At 35.7% G+C, this 17,863-nt stretch overlaps 1 protein-coding gene across 3 annotated transcripts in view; it reads left to right on the top strand.

The window, feature by feature from the left end:
- The first annotated feature begins 1,709 nt into the window (after positions 1-1,709).
- The window catches only part of kcnn2 (potassium calcium-activated channel subfamily N member 2), a 39,269-nt gene continuing 23,115 nt past the window's right edge, over positions 1,710-17,863 (top strand). Inside the window, exons 1-2 of one of the 3 annotated variants that reach the window (XM_058789068.1) lie at positions 1,710-2,714; positions 4,038-4,133. In XM_058789068.1, coding sequence (XP_058645051.1) covers positions 1,914-2,714; positions 4,038-4,133 — 897 coding nt within the window. In that variant the 5' untranslated portion in view covers positions 1,710-1,913. The remainder of the gene's footprint in view (positions 2,715-4,037; positions 4,134-17,863) is intronic. The other 2 variants (XM_058789067.1, XM_058789066.1) reach the window with 2 other exon arrangements.

The following is a 17,863-nucleotide window of genomic DNA, read 5'->3' as shown; positions in this document are numbered from 1 at the left end:
TTTCAAAACTTTATGAAAATATGAGAATTAATTGCACAATTAGTACTAGAAATGTGTACCTTGCATATTACAATTTGCATGCATACAGACATTTCCAACTCTGACTTTGGACCAATTCTGTAGAATGGCCCATGAATATACAGTGTATATACACATGTATATACAGTAAAATAGATGAATAGTTAACCCAAAATTTAAATTCTGTCTTGTTTTTCTTTCTCTCTCTCTTTTTACATTTTACATGAAAACATAAGACTCCTGTGAAGACATAAACTGAACAAAATATGTAAGAAACTAGTTTCCCACTGAAAAATGCAGCAGTATAAAACCATCAAACATGTCTTTGAATGCAACCTGCCCTGTGTTCAAGTAAATCTGTCTAGTTTCCGAATCGCAACACATAAATCCAGTCATTTTCCTTGCCCGACTGCGAGCGCTTGGTTATTTGATTGACAACATTCCTGTGCACTGGAGCGCTTGATCTTGCTTCATAAGGATGCGAGCTGGCAAGAGGCGAGACAACAATAACAAAGGGTTTCAGATGCTGCTGACGCTGCGAGGTGACGTGCTGCGACTGCAGTAATACTGCAGCGACTGTTTCACACGTGCTAGTCTTCAAATCATGCCTTTACATGAGGATAACGCTAGAAACGGACTGATTATCATTGCATCAGCAGACGAACGGTTGCCTACAATAATATTGCATATAGCATACAGCAATGTAAATGGTAGGCTATTCATTGAAAAGGAACGTAGTGTTTAATAAATGACAATTACCAGCTTGTGAAATGAACTCCTATTTTGTGCTATCTGTTGTTTAAAGTCAGCCAGTTCGTCTCGCGAGTAAACCTGGCTTTAAGAATGTAGTCAGGTGCACGTGTACTGTCACTAGTGGCGATTTTGATTCATCCTACTGAATCGGATCTTTTGAATCGGTTCACTAAAAAATCCATTCAAATGCGTTCGGTACTTTCTGCAGGTAACATCATTACAAGTGGAAGTCTTTTGTGTACTATGAGTGAGTTATTGAATTGTTCACTTTTTATTTGATCCTTTATTAAAATTGGCATGCCTACAGATAGGCTCCAGAAAGAGTATTATTTTCTCCACAAATAACAACGAGAGTAAGATTTCATTTATTCCTCCATTTTGTTCATGACTTTCATCAAGAGAAAACAAACAACATATCCAAAATGAATGAACTGAGTTCCAATAACGTAATTTTGCGTAAATTTAATTGTGTATGGTTATTTTAACACATTTATAATTCTTCTTCCCTATCTCTCTTCTTGCGAACAAGACTGACGTGTTTCATTCAGACTGTATATACAGAATGTATTTAAAATACATATAGTAAGTTCATATAGTATTGAATTAATGAAGCTAATTATGCACCAATTTGACTGTATAAATTGTGCATATTTAAAATTCAAGTGAAGAAATAGAAACAGAATAGTACAGAACAGAAATTAAGGTATGCATATGTCCGTTTTTTAATTTAAAAATGATTGCTTGATGTTGATAATGTTTATTTTTTAACAAAACCCTTTAAAAATATTTACAATTTCTATATACATTTAATTTACATTTAAAATGAAATCAGATTACATTTATTATGAAACACGCATTCAAAAATATTATACCTTATGAGTCAAAGACCTATGAGATTTAGAGTAAACAGTCAAGAGCACTAAGTTGTGAATGCCTGCACATTTGAACCGCATGTTGCCACCTTCCCCGCGTGACGTCAGCCCAGTTGTTTTGGGTCGCTCGGCCAATCGGAAGCGCGCTCGCACTTCTACAGAAGCCGAGGTGGGTCCAACCTCGCGCCAGCTTTTATCCTCCGTTACTCATCACAACGCCCCCTCGGTAGGGTGCATGCACGGGGCTCTGCTTTAAGCGGCAGCTCTGAGATGGAAACCCCATTGCAGTTGCAGAACGATTTCTATCCAGAGCAGCAGCAGCAGCACTATAAGCAGCACCAGCAGCACTACTGCGGACGGGAGGAAGAGCGCTCCATCAGGCATTGCACCTGCAACAACTACACCTGCGAGGATGCCAGAAAAAGCCAGCATTTGCACGGGACGCCGCTGGGAACTTTAAGGACACCGTCCGTCTCATCTTCAACCAGGCAAGGCGCTCAGTACAGCGAGTTCACGCCCTCTAGTCATGGTAGTTCATCCAGACACCATCATCACCACCATCATCATCCTCATCGCGATCACAACCGGCAGCAAATTCGGGGCAGTCCGGCCAGCAGCCACAGAGAGAGTAACTCTTACACCCAAATAGCCATGAGCAGCTGCAGATACAACGGCGGCGTGATGCGGCCGCTCAGCAACTTGAGCTCGTCCCGCAGAAACCTGCACGAGTTTGATTCAGAGTCCCAGCCGCTGCAGCCCGTCTCTGCGGCGGACGCGTCCGACGCGCTCGCCTCCAAGACGGAGAACAACTCCACCACCCTCATGCCTTACTCGGCGGGGGACGGGGGAGGCGGCGGCGGCGGCGGAGGTGGAGGTGGAGGGGGTGGATGTAGCCACAGCGGCGGCAAATCGGGCAAAAAGAAGAACCAGAACATCGGACAGAAGCTCGGGCACAGGAGGGCCCTGTTTGAGAAAAGAAAGCGTCTGAGCGACTACGCGCTCATCTTTGGGATGTTTGGCATCGTGGTGATGGTCATTGAAACTGAACTCTCGTGGGGAGCCTACGGAAAGGTGCGTAACTTAATAGTCCCCAAATCCTGCAGGTCCCCCCATCTAGGTCAGAATTCATTAAGTCCGGTCTGCCTGCTGGCGAGCGAGAGAGAGAGAGAGAGAGAGAGGAAAAACTACAAGTTTGGAAAGTGCGCGGTGCGGATGGATGGATGAAGAGCTGTGGCAAGGTCACGTTTACTGGAAGACGCTTTGCTTCGTCGGTTTTCCCTGTGGAATCGTTTAGTTACGTAAAATTGTTCAAATATAACAAAAAATTAAATAAAAAAAATCTTTTATAACTTTAAAATTCGTGTTCTTTATGAATGACATATTCAAGCAGTATCACTCAAACAGGAGTGCTGTCCTTTGTGCTGTGATTTGGCCGCATTTAAACAGCTCAATAAACACATAATTAATATTAATGAATGCAAAAATGACACAACACTGCTTCTTTTCGTGAAAGAAAACACTGGAATGACGCAAACAGTGAAACTTCCTAATGTTAGCAGCACTATTGGGGAGCTCGACCAATCAAATTACCGGAACTAACTGTTATACGTTAATCAAGTTGAAACTCTAGAAACTCAAATTGAGTTCGTTATTACTTAACTTTTGCTTGAATAATTCTAGCCTGTCATTACTTTTATTGTCAATTTTCTCTTCTTCCTCTTTGACTTTCTGTGGAACATTACTGGAAAAATAAATCATATTTGTGTTATTTTGTGTAAAATGCATTTATATTACTATAAGTACTTTAAAATAATTAGATAATTACAGTGATATAATTGATGCCTCTATCTATAAAAGTCCCAAAGAGGGTATGCATTACTGCAATTCAATTTGCCACAGGGATTCCAAATGACAGCATTCATATTTTCTCGATTTATTGTTAAATTATGGTTGATCTGTGAACAAAAAAGCGATTTATCTGCATCAGAATGACTTTAATAAGGCAATCCGAGGAAAACATCCCAACACGTGTCTCTCCTGTAAGAGTAACACCAGGAAAATAAATCATAGTGCGTCTTCAAAATGACATGTTATTGTTTTGTCAATACAGTATGTTGAAAATGAAGGAAATGATGTCGTCACGTGGAAGGTTAAAGTCAAATTTCAGTTAAATTATATAATGGTCTCAGATTAGTGCTTATGTTTTGGTATTTTCAGGAAGCGTAACCTTCACAAAAGTCTACAAAGTCTTGGAATCATTCAAATAAAACATAGTAATGTGTTGCAGTAATATTTTTGCAAGTCTAATCAATATGCAATTGTATTGTATGTTTAAACCAACTAATCCAAATGAGTTGAATTTGTCCTTTTCTTCTCTTTTTTTCTTTTTTTCAGGAGTCACTGTATTCTTTAGCCCTAAAATGCCTGATAAGCCTTTCTACAATCATTCTTCTTGGGTTGATTATCATATATCATGCCAGGGAAATCCAGGTAACTCTTTTAAAAATAAGTAAGAGCTGTTTACTGTGTTTTCACTTCACTGTCATGTTAATTTTGGTGCGTTTTTCGGGTCTGCAGTTTTTAACACATTCTCTCCTCCAGACTAATGCTCAACACATTGTGCTTGAAATGATACCCATTACCATAGAATTACAATCGGATTATCTTCAATGGCACTGCATCCTCTCCATTTCTCACCGGCTTAATCGAATCATGCCATGAAATCCTGTCAGTGACTCGATGACCTTGTTTAACAGTAGCCGTTCACAGTTTATTAGCTAGTTGGATAGACAAGGCCAGGTTGAATGGATATTTTTTCCTAATAAAGCACTTATTAATCTTCATAAAATCATTACAGAAGTCTACTAGAGCATAACCTGAGATTCGTAGTCTGTTAACTGTGTTGACTATGGACTTGCACTTGCACAAAATGTAGTTTATAGATTAAGTATGGAGGCTTTCTGTACAGTGTCTCCATATTGGTATTAGAAAGTGTCCAAATCTGCACTTAAGGCAGTTTTTGCCCATATTTGTTGAGAGAAAGAACTTGACCTGATGGTTATAGTACTTGGAAAGCACTCAGTCCTGTGACCTTACTTCAGTGGATTGTTGCATTACTGTATTACTGGTGAATTTTATACATTTCAGCAACCATATCTCCATTGTAATGCATTTCTTTGCATTAAGTAATGCATTAACAAAAAAGATTAAGACTTTTAGCTGGTGTTGGCGAAGATAAAATCCTGTAAATTTCTGAACAGTCTTCATGATGTTTCTTAAAATACTCTGCAGCCGAGAAATGTAGCATCAAAGATTTATTTGATTTATTCCACTTCTTTCTTTTTCCATCTTTCATATTCATTCTCTCAGGGTTCCCATGGTCATGGAAAACCAGCAAATTTCAGCGAACTGTGATTTGCAGGCCTTATTAAATTAATGAGCAAATTACCTAATAGAAAATAAAGTATTAAAAATAATAAAATTGAATAGTAATTCATATAACGGAAATCATTTTTATGTGCATTACGTATAAAATGATTTTATAAAGTCTAATCCAGTTGTCAAAAAGTATGGGAACCCTGTAGAAATTATTATTATTTTTTTTTTTTTCATTTAACTTGCAAATAGACAAATATCTCATTCAAGTTGAATCGGACAGGCTTATTATGAAGTGAAACCATGTGTGGCTTGTCCAATAGGGAAATATCACAGTTAATTTCTTGTGGGATGGACAGATTAGTCCAAAGGATTTAATCACAGAGGGACATGTCAATTTCACATTGATTTGCATGCATTTCAGGAATCAAATTTGTTGCCTGGGTTTTGAATGTAAAAGCCTAATTTCATTTTTTTTAACAAAAAAGTCCAATGTACTGTTTTGGCCATTTATATTATTTTTGACCAAATGAAAAATCAGATTTTTGCACCTTGTCAAAAATGAAAGGCATTGCTTTGGACAGCTGTAGTCAAAACCAAAGGACCAGCTAATGAGAGAATTTGTTTTCTTGGCTGAAGCTATCATACCAAAGTGGATATTCTGGGTTTGACGAATACTTGCGTTAATAGCAAAATATATAAATCAAGCACTTAGATAAGGCCAAGGAGCGCCAATAAGCTTGTACTGCCAGTAAGTACATAGTGCCAACAAGATCGTAGTGCTTTTGGCAGAACAGAGACAGTGTTATTAGTTAATAGTGCATGGTCAGAGTGAAGGGGAAATAAGATTAGTTTTTTTTTTTTTTTCTTAGTCACCTGACTAAGACTAGTTTTTTTTTTTTCTCACAGGATTTCAGTTAGTGACCAGAAAGCAGTATTTTGGACCCCAAAATGACAATTTTGTCGTCATTTTCAAACCTTCATATATTTCCAAACCTATATGACTTTTTTTTTTTTTGTAGAACATAAAACAAGATATTTTGAAGAATGTTCACGCAGCTCCTGTCCATGAACTCCAAAACCAGAACTCCAGAACATGCAATAAACTGAATACATCAAAGTTTAGTTGTGTGTATATATACTGGAAAATTGTGCATCAAGACACATCACACCAGATTTGACATCATAAGACTTGACAGAAGTCACATAGACTACTTTTGTGGTGCTTTATTGGCTCTTTTCACATCATCCATCCCCATTTAATTTAATTGGAAAAGAGCAGCATTAACATTCTTCAAAATATCTTCTTGTGTATTCCACAAAGTGAATTATTCTTGTAAAAGGTTGTGTTGCGGTAAAGTCAAAGTAATAGTGAGTCATTTGCCGTAATGTCGATGACAATGACTAAAGCTGCAGAAGGCTGCATGAATTATGAATCATTCTTAAATTTGACTTGTGAAGTTGCTCAATCAGGTGGTTTCTGCATTGTGATCTAGTATGACTCCAGGGTTTTTGATGCACTGGCAGACAAAACAAGACGACGAAAAAAATTGACCTTCAACAGGGATGGAAGAAACCTTGAATTTAGGTAGTCAGCCTTGCCAAGACCGCAGGTGATGAACAGCCGTCCAACTGAGATGTCAAAGAGCCATGTTGAGATTTCCTCAGTGTGGCCATTGAGGTGAAGGCAATTAGGTGTTGCTGCCATAGCAGAGGAATGAGAAACCGTGCAATCTGATGACAACAAAACCAGACAATCTACCTTAGATATGAAACATTCTGGTGGCTGATGACCTCCGTTGCGCTGATGAAAAAGAAGGAGGGTATAGAAAGTAGACTCACTAGATAGGCTCTTGTATCTCAGTGCTAAAAAAGAAAAAGTCCACAGAAATGAAAATTCTGTCATTATCTACTATCACTCTTAAGAGCCGGAGAAATGCAGCATCAAAGATTTATTGATTTATGCCATTTCTGTCTCTTTCTGTCATATTCATTCTTTGAGGGCTCCAATGGTCAGAAAATATCAATTTTAAAATTGTGATTGGCAGTCCTGGGAAAATAAAATAATTAAAATCAATACAGTTCATTAAAATTAAATGTAAACTAGATTCCACTTTATATTAAGTGGCCTTAACAGCTATGTACTTACATCAAAAAATAAGTACAATGTACTTATTGTGTTCATATTGAATTACAAAACACTTTTGCTGCTATTGAGGTGGGATACGGGTAAGGTTAGGGACAGGTTTGGTCGTATGGGTAGGTTTAAGGGTGGGTTAAGTTGTAAGGAATGGATCAGCAGTGTAATTATAACTGTAATTACAGAAATTAATTACGCAATTACATGCAGCTATTTTTTAAAATGTAAGTACAATGTAAAAACATGTATGTACAGTCATGACCAAAAATATCGGCACCCTTGCAATTCTGTCAGAAAAGGCAACCCTTCTCTCAGAAAATTGTTGCAGTTGCAAATGTTTTGGTACTCACATGTTTATTTTTTTGTTAATTTTTGTTCTTTTTATTAATTTTCTGAGAGAAGTGTTGCATTTTCTGACAGAATTGCAAGGGTGCCGATATTTTGGCCGTGACTATAAGTGCATTGTATCAGATGATTAATTTAAATGGAAGTACATCGATAAGGCCACTTAATATAAAGTGGACTGAAACATTTAATAAAAATAATTTTATGCACTTTATCTAAAAATGATTGTGTTCTGTTCCTGTAAAGTCGGAGAATTACGCAATTACATGCAGCTATTTTTTAAAATGTAAGTACAATGTAAAAACATGTATGTACAGTCATGACCAAAAATATCGGCACCCTTGCAATTCTGTCAGAAAAGGCAACCCTTCTCTCAGAAAATTGTTGCAGTTGCAAATGTTTTGGTACTCACATGTTTATTTTTTTGTTTGCATCTGAACAACACAAAACAACAGAGAAGAAAAGTCAAATCTGATACAATTCCACACAGAACCCAAAAAAATGCACTGGACAAAATTATTGGCACCCTTAACTTAATATTTGTTAGCACCCCCTTTGGAAAAAATAACTGAAATCATTCGCTTCCTGTAAGCATGAATGAGTTTCTTACACCTCTCTACTGGAATTTTGGACCACTCTTCTTTTGCAAACTGCTCCAGGTCATTCAGATTTGAAGGATGCCTTCTCCCTACTGCTGTTTTGAGATCTCTTCACAGGTGTTCTATGGGATTCAGATCTGGACTCATTGATGGCCATTTCAGATCTCTCCAGCGCTTTGTTTGGAACCATTTCTCAGTGCTTTTTGAAGTGTGTTTCGGGTCATTGTCCTGCTGGAAGACGCATGACCTCTGGTGGAGACACAGCTTTCTGACACTGGCCACTACGTTGCGCCCCCAAAATTCTTTAGTAATCATCAGATTTCATGATACCGTTCACACAGTCAAGGCATCCAGTGCCAGAAGCAGCAAAGCAACCCCAAAACATCTTTGAACCTCCACCATATTTGACTGTAGGGACTGTGTTCTTTTCTTTGAAGGCCTCATTTCTTTTTCTGTAAACAGTGCCAGGATGTCCTTTACCAAAAAGCTCGACTTTTGTCTCGTCTGTCTCCCAGAAGGATTGTGGTTTTGTCACATAAGTTTTGGCAAACTCCAGTCTTGCTTTTTTATGCCTTTGTGTCAGCAGTGGTGTCGTCCTGGGTCTCCTACCATAGCATCCCTTTTCATTCAGATGGTGACAGATAGTGGGAGCTGACACTGTTGTACCCTGTGTCTGCAGATTAGCTTGAATTTGTTTGGAAGTTAATCAGGGTTCTTTATCCACCATTCAAACAATCCTTTGTTGCAATTTTTCATTAATTTTGCTCTTCTGTCCGCATCCAGGGAGGTTAGCTACAGTGCCATGGGCTGTAAACCTCTTGATGATATTGTGCACAGTGGACACAGGAACATTAAGATCTCTGGAGATGGACTTGTAGCCTTGAGATTGTCCATGTTTTTCCACAATTTTTTCTCTCAAATCCACAGACAACTCTTTACACTTCTTTCTTTTCTCCATGCTCAGTATGGCACACAACACAAAGGTTGAGTCAACTCTTCTCCATTTTAACTGGTTGCGAGTGTGATGACTATATTGCCCACACCTGTTACTTGCCACAGGTGTGTCTAAATACAAGTTACAGGAGCATCACATGCTTGAAAAGCAATTATTTCTTACAATTTTGAGTTTTTTGAGTTCTGTGTGAAATTTGATCAAGTTTGACTTTTCTTCTCTCTTTTTTTTTGTGTTGTTGCAGTGCAAACAAAAACAAGAAGCACGTGAATACCAAAACATTTGCAATTGGAACAATTTTCTGAGAGAAGTGTTGCATTTTCTGACAGAATTGCAAGGGTGCCGATATTTTTGGCCGTGACTATAAGTGCATTGTATCAGATGATTAATTTAAATGGAAGTACATCGTATAAGGCCACTTAATATAAAGTGGGACTGAAACATTTAATAAAAATAATTTTTATGCACTTTATCTAAAAAATGATTGTGTTCTGTTCCCTGTAAAACACAAAAGGAGATGTTTTATAGAATGTTCGAGCTGCTCGTTTACATACAATGGATTTGGATAATGATTTACACAGCCAGCTTGTGCCAAACTCCACAAAAGACTCCTCAAAAAGTGCAACACCAAGCCCATGAGTTCAGTTCCCAATAAGCACGCAATTTTTGTTGTTTAGATGTTTTTGAAATTCAATCAAATTGCAACATAAAATTGTGACAGTACACGGAAACATACATGGGTGTGTTTGTACTACATGTACATGAAACAACATCACTGTTTTGTAATATGCATGCAAATTTTTTCTCCCCAAAAAGCCATTAAGAGCCCTGGCTCTGCAACCATAAATGCCTGAGTAGTTTTATTACTTTTCACACTGTTGAATTATAACGGCGTGTATTCATGAGCCAGTTGTGCTCTCTGTAATATTTAGGGCCCAAAAGCCTCTGAGGGACATCAATCATGGGAATGCTTTACCAGAGATATGTTTCTCTCTGAAGGGACCAGACGGGGGCTCTACGCATTACAAATACATGCACGTCATGACCATATTGATGCGATTTTTTTTTTTTTTTTTTAACCAATGACCTTCATTTGTATCAGCAGTTTATCAATGAAAAATGATGGTTAGTTGCAGTTGAACCACAAATTGCCTGTATTGCGGAATGTCTAACACTTGTAACGTCAGTGCATGTATAGGGCAGAGTCACGTGATGAGTGCACGTGAGCAGCGCTGATGCACTATAGAGGATGTGCACTGTCTTTTTCTGTGACAACTAACTCTACCTGAGACGACTGCCGAGTGTCACGTATCCATCCTTCACCACTGACCCCTGAGTTTTCACTGAGCTGGATTACAGTATAGAGATTATAAGATTAAAGTAAAAGATGTTCATTTAAATTAATCTGAGATGTCTGCTGGCTTTGAATTTAATTGAATATTTAATTTAACTTAAATTTAATTGTTTAAATTACTGGAGCGTCTATATTTTAATTTAGCTCAGAGAAAATTTTAAGGTGTTGTAATTTTAGACAGAACATTATTTAAAAAATCAATAATTTTAAATATTTTAAATCTATTAAACTAATTGTCATTTGAAGAAATTTTGTGCACAAAAATGCAAAAAAAACAAAACAAAATCTCTCCACACTTGCCTGATTTACTGAATGTTTTACTAATGTTTTAGTAGGAGTAGGATCTACAATTCCTTAATTTTATTTAAAATTATAATAATATATATCATCATAATAATAATAATTTGAATTGTTACAGCATCTATACAGTAATTTAGCTTTTTGTTACAATTTTAGGCAAAACATTATAAAAGTAATTTTACATCATTTCAAATAGCTTTAAATAATTGCCATTTAAAGAAATTTAGTGTGAAAATTTTATTCAATCAAATTTAATTTAATTTCTAGAGCATCTACACTGTAATTTAGTCCGTAGAAAAGGTATTATAATTTTACATTTTTTCAATTTCAACTTCACTCGTTTACCAAAACATTTTGCTGCTATTCTGCGTAATGTTTTAGTAGAAAGAATAGGCCCTACAATTTCTTAAATGTTTAATTCAATTTAATTTTGCATTTAAATGGCTAGAGAAGAGACTTGAAGTGGTCCATTTTTCTTTGAGATAAGTTATGTTTTAAAATTAAACTGAGCAATTTTACTGCTGGAATTAATTTCATACGAAACGGTGGCTTTTATGTTTTATTGTTTTATTTTGCATATGTTTAATTTAAACCACTAGAGAAACGAGTTAAATTAGGTTACAGTTAACTTAATAATACAACAGCTGTCATCCTTTTTTGGCAGCGTTCAATTACACAAATGCAAACTGAAAGCATGCGGGTCCTCCTTCAAAGAAACTTGAAAGCTGAAAGCAACCTACAACTGAGGATTTACTTAGCAAAGTGGCCTCTTAGGACCCACTTTGATATCATAAATTAACCATTGCATTAATTTGTAATTGGGCTGAACCTCTCTACCTAATTCTCTAATGAGATTGAGCGATTTCTTTTCTTAGCGACAAGATATATGTTCCCATTCTCTACATTACACAGATTAAATATTGAGCCATGCTCCATTAGTTATATTGAGCTCTTCTGAAACCAGTAACCAACCCCTGCTGCCTACTAGACAGACGAAGAGCACAAAGGCAGACGACCTTTTGTCCGTGCCCTTGTCAAGGCGACGCAAGGCGAAAACAGAAGCAAAAGCAGCGAGCCCCCTGTACGGACACGTGTTTGATAGATTACCGTGTCGTTGCTGTGTTTTAACAGAGCCCAGGTCTGGTAAAGCAACAGTGAGTGCGGCTGCTTCAGAAGAGCCATCGACCTTGTGTTGCGCTGATCAGTTTAGGCCGTATTTTATTGCGGTTTTCATTAATCCACATGCTCTGCCAAAGTCAGCCATGCATCCATCATTCGGGCTGAGCGCTGTATCTCATAGGACTTACTGCAACTGTATTAGACGAGGCCGGGGGTGATGGAGCTACTACTGCAAATCTTACCTGCACTCTTTGATATAGCAATTTATATGCACCAAAAGTAGCTGTGACGTTAATAGACTTGAGAAAAATTTGGAATACTGACGAGTCAAAAAATCTTCAACTAAACCAAATCTATTAATAATCATTTTAATGATTAAATCCGTTCAGTTCAGCTATTCTGTAATTTATCCAAAGAAAATTTTAAGGTGTTATAATTTTAAACAGAACTTTCCAATATTTCAGATATTCAAATTTCTTTAAATAATTGTCATATATTACTTAAAAGAGGGATTCAAAGAAAATGCAATTTAAAAATAGTTGTTTACAAGTAAGTAAGGCCGTGTTTTTAACTAAACAAACACAAGAATGATATTTAAACATTTTTATTTATTTCCTATATGCACTAAACAATAAAATTGACCTGAATTGTATTTAATGTAAAACTTTAATACAGCATTTGATAAAAGCCACATTTGTATCAGTTCAAATGTATTATGTAAATGAATGCAACTCTAATTTTCTATAAAAATGTTAAGGTATTATAGAAAGGCAAGCTAAAATAAAAATTCAGTCACTGAATTGAGTTTTGAATTGATATATTGATTTGAAATACAAAAATAAAAATAAAATATATATTATGTATACAATTTTTATACCTCTTTAATTGTCACTGTAGAAATGCAGTGCTCAAAATTTTTTCAAAATCCCTGAAAATGTATTCAATTGATAATTTTTCCTAATTGATTTTTAGTAATGATTGCTGAAGCAAGCGTTACTAATACCGTTAATTGTTATTGCTCAAACAATGTTAAATTCTTTGGTATTACAAAACATTAAAAAAGATGATTTTCAACCATTTTCATACCTTAAAATAAAAAAAGAAAAGAAAACTATTCTATTTCGCTAACATTCTTCATAATGCTTTAGCAGAAGGCAACTATTTGGTCAGAATAATTTTGATCTATATTTCGCACATCTGCTTCGTCTTGGTTGAACGAGTCGCCGCAGTCACGCTCTCGGACTTGTTGAGGTTATCAGGTACGACCCTTAGCTGTCGTAACCAGGCCATTACATGTGCCTCTGTTGTCAAATTCAGCATTTTTCCATAACTACCCGCTCAAGCACTCAGTAGGAATATTGGATGCTTGAAGGTGAAGCACCCTTGAGTATTGTATTGCAGGTCGTCCATTACCATAATTGGTTTTACCTACCAAGTAGGTTTCCTTACATAACCCATTTTAAATGTTTAATTGCTCCGTTTTGAAGCTAGTAAGTTGAAAGCGGTGGCTTCGTGACATGTTTTCCTCATATCAACAAAATTAAAGCTTCACGCTTATCATCATTTGTGCAGGCTATGTGGTTTGTTGGTGGTTGTTGTTGTTGCTAAGCTTTGAGTAAGATAGTGTCTGTCACCGTTCGGAAAGGCAGCTTGTGTTTCGCTGTCTAAGTTACACTCGCACGGAAAGTCGAACAGCCTAAACTAACAGACAGGCTGGTTAATGTTACAGCATCTCTGGCAATTGTCAGGCCCTTTAGGACACTTGATGTGTCTTATCTGTTCTAAAATCTCCCTTTCTTCTGGTCTTACGATTTCTGTCATGAGTCGGTGTCGACGGGAACGTCCAAACGTGATTAGACCCGCGAAGCCTGATTTTATTTTTGGTAGAATCCTGTGTTTTTGATGTATTTTTGCTGTGTTTGAATTAGGATATGTTGTAGGAGTGTGTGTTTTGTGTTCGCATGTGCGAGGGATTAGTTTCGTATTTTGAGGCTGTGTGATTCATGTGACTAACATGTGTAGGTGGTACTACAAGGGTCTAAAATGGAAATGTTCATTTTGTCATTACAGTCCTTCAGCTAAAAAAAAAAAAAAAAAAAACCTCTAAGAGCTTTGAGGCATGAAGGATTTATTTTCTGTCTGAATGATTCAAGATTTATAGTGATGGTGGCTAAAGAAATCATTACTATTACCATAAATTATTATTGCTCAAGTAAGCTTGGGGAAAATAACTCAATATTTCAGTGGGCCTATCAGTAACTCAGTTTTTATGTATTTTCTATAAAATGGTTTAAAAATGTTTTTTTTTTTTTTTTTTACATTTCAACTTGTAATGAACTACTTTTAATATCTTTTATGTAAAAAAGTAAAATACTATTAAAAATGTAGTTGAATAATGAAGAATGATATTTAATCATTTTAATCTCTTTATGCACTAATATAGTTTTGATGATGAACTGATGAATCAAACTTCACAAATGTAATGCTCTTTTTGCTTTGAAACAATTCAAATAAAAACATTTTTATTAAAAAACAATTATTTTAAAAATGTAAAAATAAATATATATTATATAAAAATTCATTTTAACAATTGTCATACCTTAAAATTATTGCCATTGAAGAAATAAAGAACTCAGAAAATGTAAAAAAAAAATTCTTTGAAATTAATTTTTAGTGATGATTTCAAAGCAAGCATTACTATACCATCAATTATTGTTGCTCATACTAAGGATTTGCAAAATAATCAATATTTTTATATTTAGTATCTCAATATTTATCTATTTGCTATAAAATGACTATAAAAGAACTAAAATGACAAATATAATATAATATGAACATTTTTGAGTGACAACATAAGCAAATCATTGATTTTAGTTGAGTTCTGAAGTGATACATTGATTGAAATGGACAGTTTGAACTGATTGATGTACTGTAAATCAGTCTGTTTTTGCTATAAAAACCAAATAAAAATTTAAATATATAAATTTAAAGTATTTCAAGTATCTAAAGTATTATAAATAATTGAGGAAGGCTTTGCAAAATGCAATTTTTTTTGCTTTTTTATGATATTCAATATCTCAAAATGTATGTATTTTTATGGATTTATGGATTTTTTCAATAATACATTTCATCTAGCAAATGTAATTTATTTAATGTAAAAAAGCAAAATGCGTTTCAATAAAGAAGAATAATGTTTAATCATTTAGGACCTTTATGCACTAATATGATAATACCTAAGATAAGATAAACAGCAATATTTAAATAATTTTTCTTATATTAAAGGGGTCATAGGATGCTAAATTCACTTTTCAAGTTATTTGAACATAAATGTGTGTTAGAAGTGTGTGTACACATCCATCCTATAATTATAAAAATCCACCCAGTGTTTTTTTTTAAATCCCCTTTCTCAAATCAGGCTGTTCTGAGATTCCTGTCAGAATGACGTAATTCTACGCAGGCTGCTCCCACGATGATTGATTGATTGACAAGGCCGTCTTACCTTAGACCCGCCCTGAGTGAGCTGTCATCAGTCCACCATTGTGTCGACTCCAGTGCAGGGGAAGACAAGAATGTCTCCGATTAAGCGATTGAAGTGTTTTGTTGTTGGATGTAATAATGAATATAGCAGTCGTCATTTACTCCTGACATTTGAGCCACTGAAGACGCAGAGGATTAATGTTACTTTCGTTTTGAAGGGAATGCGCCGATCCACGATCTGCCTAAATGCGTCTATGTTTGCGCGAATCATTCGTGATCCAGCCTCACCTACAGAAGAAGTGAGTATAAGGGTTTTTATGAATCTTTGCAAATCGCCTTTCCTAATAATGTTCTAGTTAGCCAGTTTCACGGCTGGAATTTATAGTCTGCTCATCACTCACGGAAGAGAGGGGCGGGGCGAGCAGAGCTCATTAGCATTTAAAGCAACATGGACTAAAATGGCTTGTTAAAAACAGAGCTGATTTTGACAGGTTTAAAAAGGTGTTTTTACATTACAATTGAGAAATTTTAACCAAAGTATGTTATAGACTTTTAATTATGACCCTAAAGAATCATATCAACTTGTGCAAAATGGGCATCCGATGACCCCTTTAAAATATCCTAGTAGTAGGTAAATATTGCTGTTTATTTTATATATTGTCATATTAGTGCATAAATGGCCAAAATAAAAATGAGCAACTATGGAAACAAGCAATTATACATTTCATGCAATTATGCGAGCGCGTCATTGAATACAATTTTTGGTTTGGAATCGAGTCTCAGAAATGGACAGTTTGAACATATAAAACCACAAAACCGTTTGCATGAACATTTTGTCTGTTTCTTCAGGAGTTTAAATCTCAGAGATTTTTACAACCAGAGGCTGTGCAATGTTGTGGGATCTTGGAAAACTTATTGATACTATGAGTGAAGACACATTGACCATTCCAAGGTTGATGCGTCGACATGTCTAGTGCCGTCGAATGTGGCATCTACGTATACATATCTATGGTAGCAACAGCATAACAATGTGCTAATAACTACTCAGAATCCATTAGCATCAGCATAACAATGCGCTGGAAGCCACCTCAACACGTTTTTGTATGGTCAAGCAGCACTCAGATTTACTTAATGCTTTAATGCATTATCACTGAATCTGGGTTATTAATCTCATTTGCCACCAGAAGTGGAGCAGTTTTTCTTAATGATGAATTTAGAGATTAGGAATTCAGTCTAAATCAAGGTTATTTGGCAGAGTGTCAGTTTATATTATAACATTTGCATTTATCCTCTGCCAGGTTTCACGTCATTTGATTTATTCAAACATCTGCCCCATGATCCATTTACTGTGGATCCAGCAGAGTAAATAAGTGACCGCAAATGCTATTAAACCGTCCAAACGTTGAGGTTTTATACGCATGCTACTACATGAGGGGAAAACCACAGGACAGCACTGAAGCAGCATCTCAAAGCCTCAAGCAAGAGTCATATTAAAGAATAATACGGTTATGCGCCGCATAAACCCATTACTCGTGAAATAGCCTGGTGCTGTAAGAAGGCAGGAAAGCCGTTTGCACATATTGGATCAGGGGTTTATCATTTGCACCTTTTCTCATATCAGATAGCCACAGTCTTGTTGGATAAAGTCTGTCAGCAGAAGCCTCTGAATTGTGCTGACTGCACTGCTCTGGTGAAATATCTCACGCTGATGTTGGCTGTCGGTACCTTGAGGTGATTGAAAGCACAGGAAGAAACCGCAGCTGATCGGCACAGAGCGTTCGGGAGGGAAGAGATCTGATGCTTGAGCGCAACAGACGGCTTCCGGAGGATAATTCCCATTCATTATCTTTACAGAGAAGTCGGTTTTTAACAGTAACATATAAACCTTAAACAGTAGCATATAAAAAGAAATCAGTGTGATTTCAACTTCATTTTTAAGAATTCCTTGTGTAGGGCATTTCCAAATTCCATTTTTTCCATTTGAATTTTTCTAGACTCTGTTTTAATGGTTAAATTAAATTGTATTAATCAAAAAGCATGTCTAATTAATTGAAATCAATGAAACTTACAATATTAAACAGCAATTCATTAAAAGTTTAACAAAAGTTAAATTCTTAAAGCCCTATGAAATGTTTTTTTTTCTTTCTCAAATTCAGTTAAAATTTTTACTAAATTTAGTTTTCCATTAATTTTCTGAATTTCATTTTAATGATTTCATTAAATATTAATAATCAAAAGCATCTCTAATTAATTGATTTTATATTAATTTTATTTTTATTATTATTTATTTCTTTTTGAAAAACTGTGTTGTGTATTTAAAATTTGGTAAATATATATATATATATATATATATATATATATATATATATATATATATATTTATTTATTTATGGTAAATATTCCTTTAAAAAGTAAAACCGACGGGTTGCTGTGAAGACCTTTAGATTTTTGTTTGTATATGATCGATGATGATGATAGATTTACTCAAAAGAAACAGTAAAATGCTCATAAAGTCACTCTCAGAGCAGTTCTAGAGATTGTTTATGCGTTCATGTACTC

Source organism: Onychostoma macrolepis, chromosome 10 (assembly GCF_012432095.1).
Source record: "Onychostoma macrolepis isolate SWU-2019 chromosome 10, ASM1243209v1, whole genome shotgun sequence".
Classification (NCBI taxonomy): domain Eukaryota; kingdom Metazoa; phylum Chordata; class Actinopteri; order Cypriniformes; family Cyprinidae; genus Onychostoma; species Onychostoma macrolepis.
Note: the sequence above shows the minus strand (reverse complement) of the source record. Positions and strands in the feature narration are given on the sequence as shown.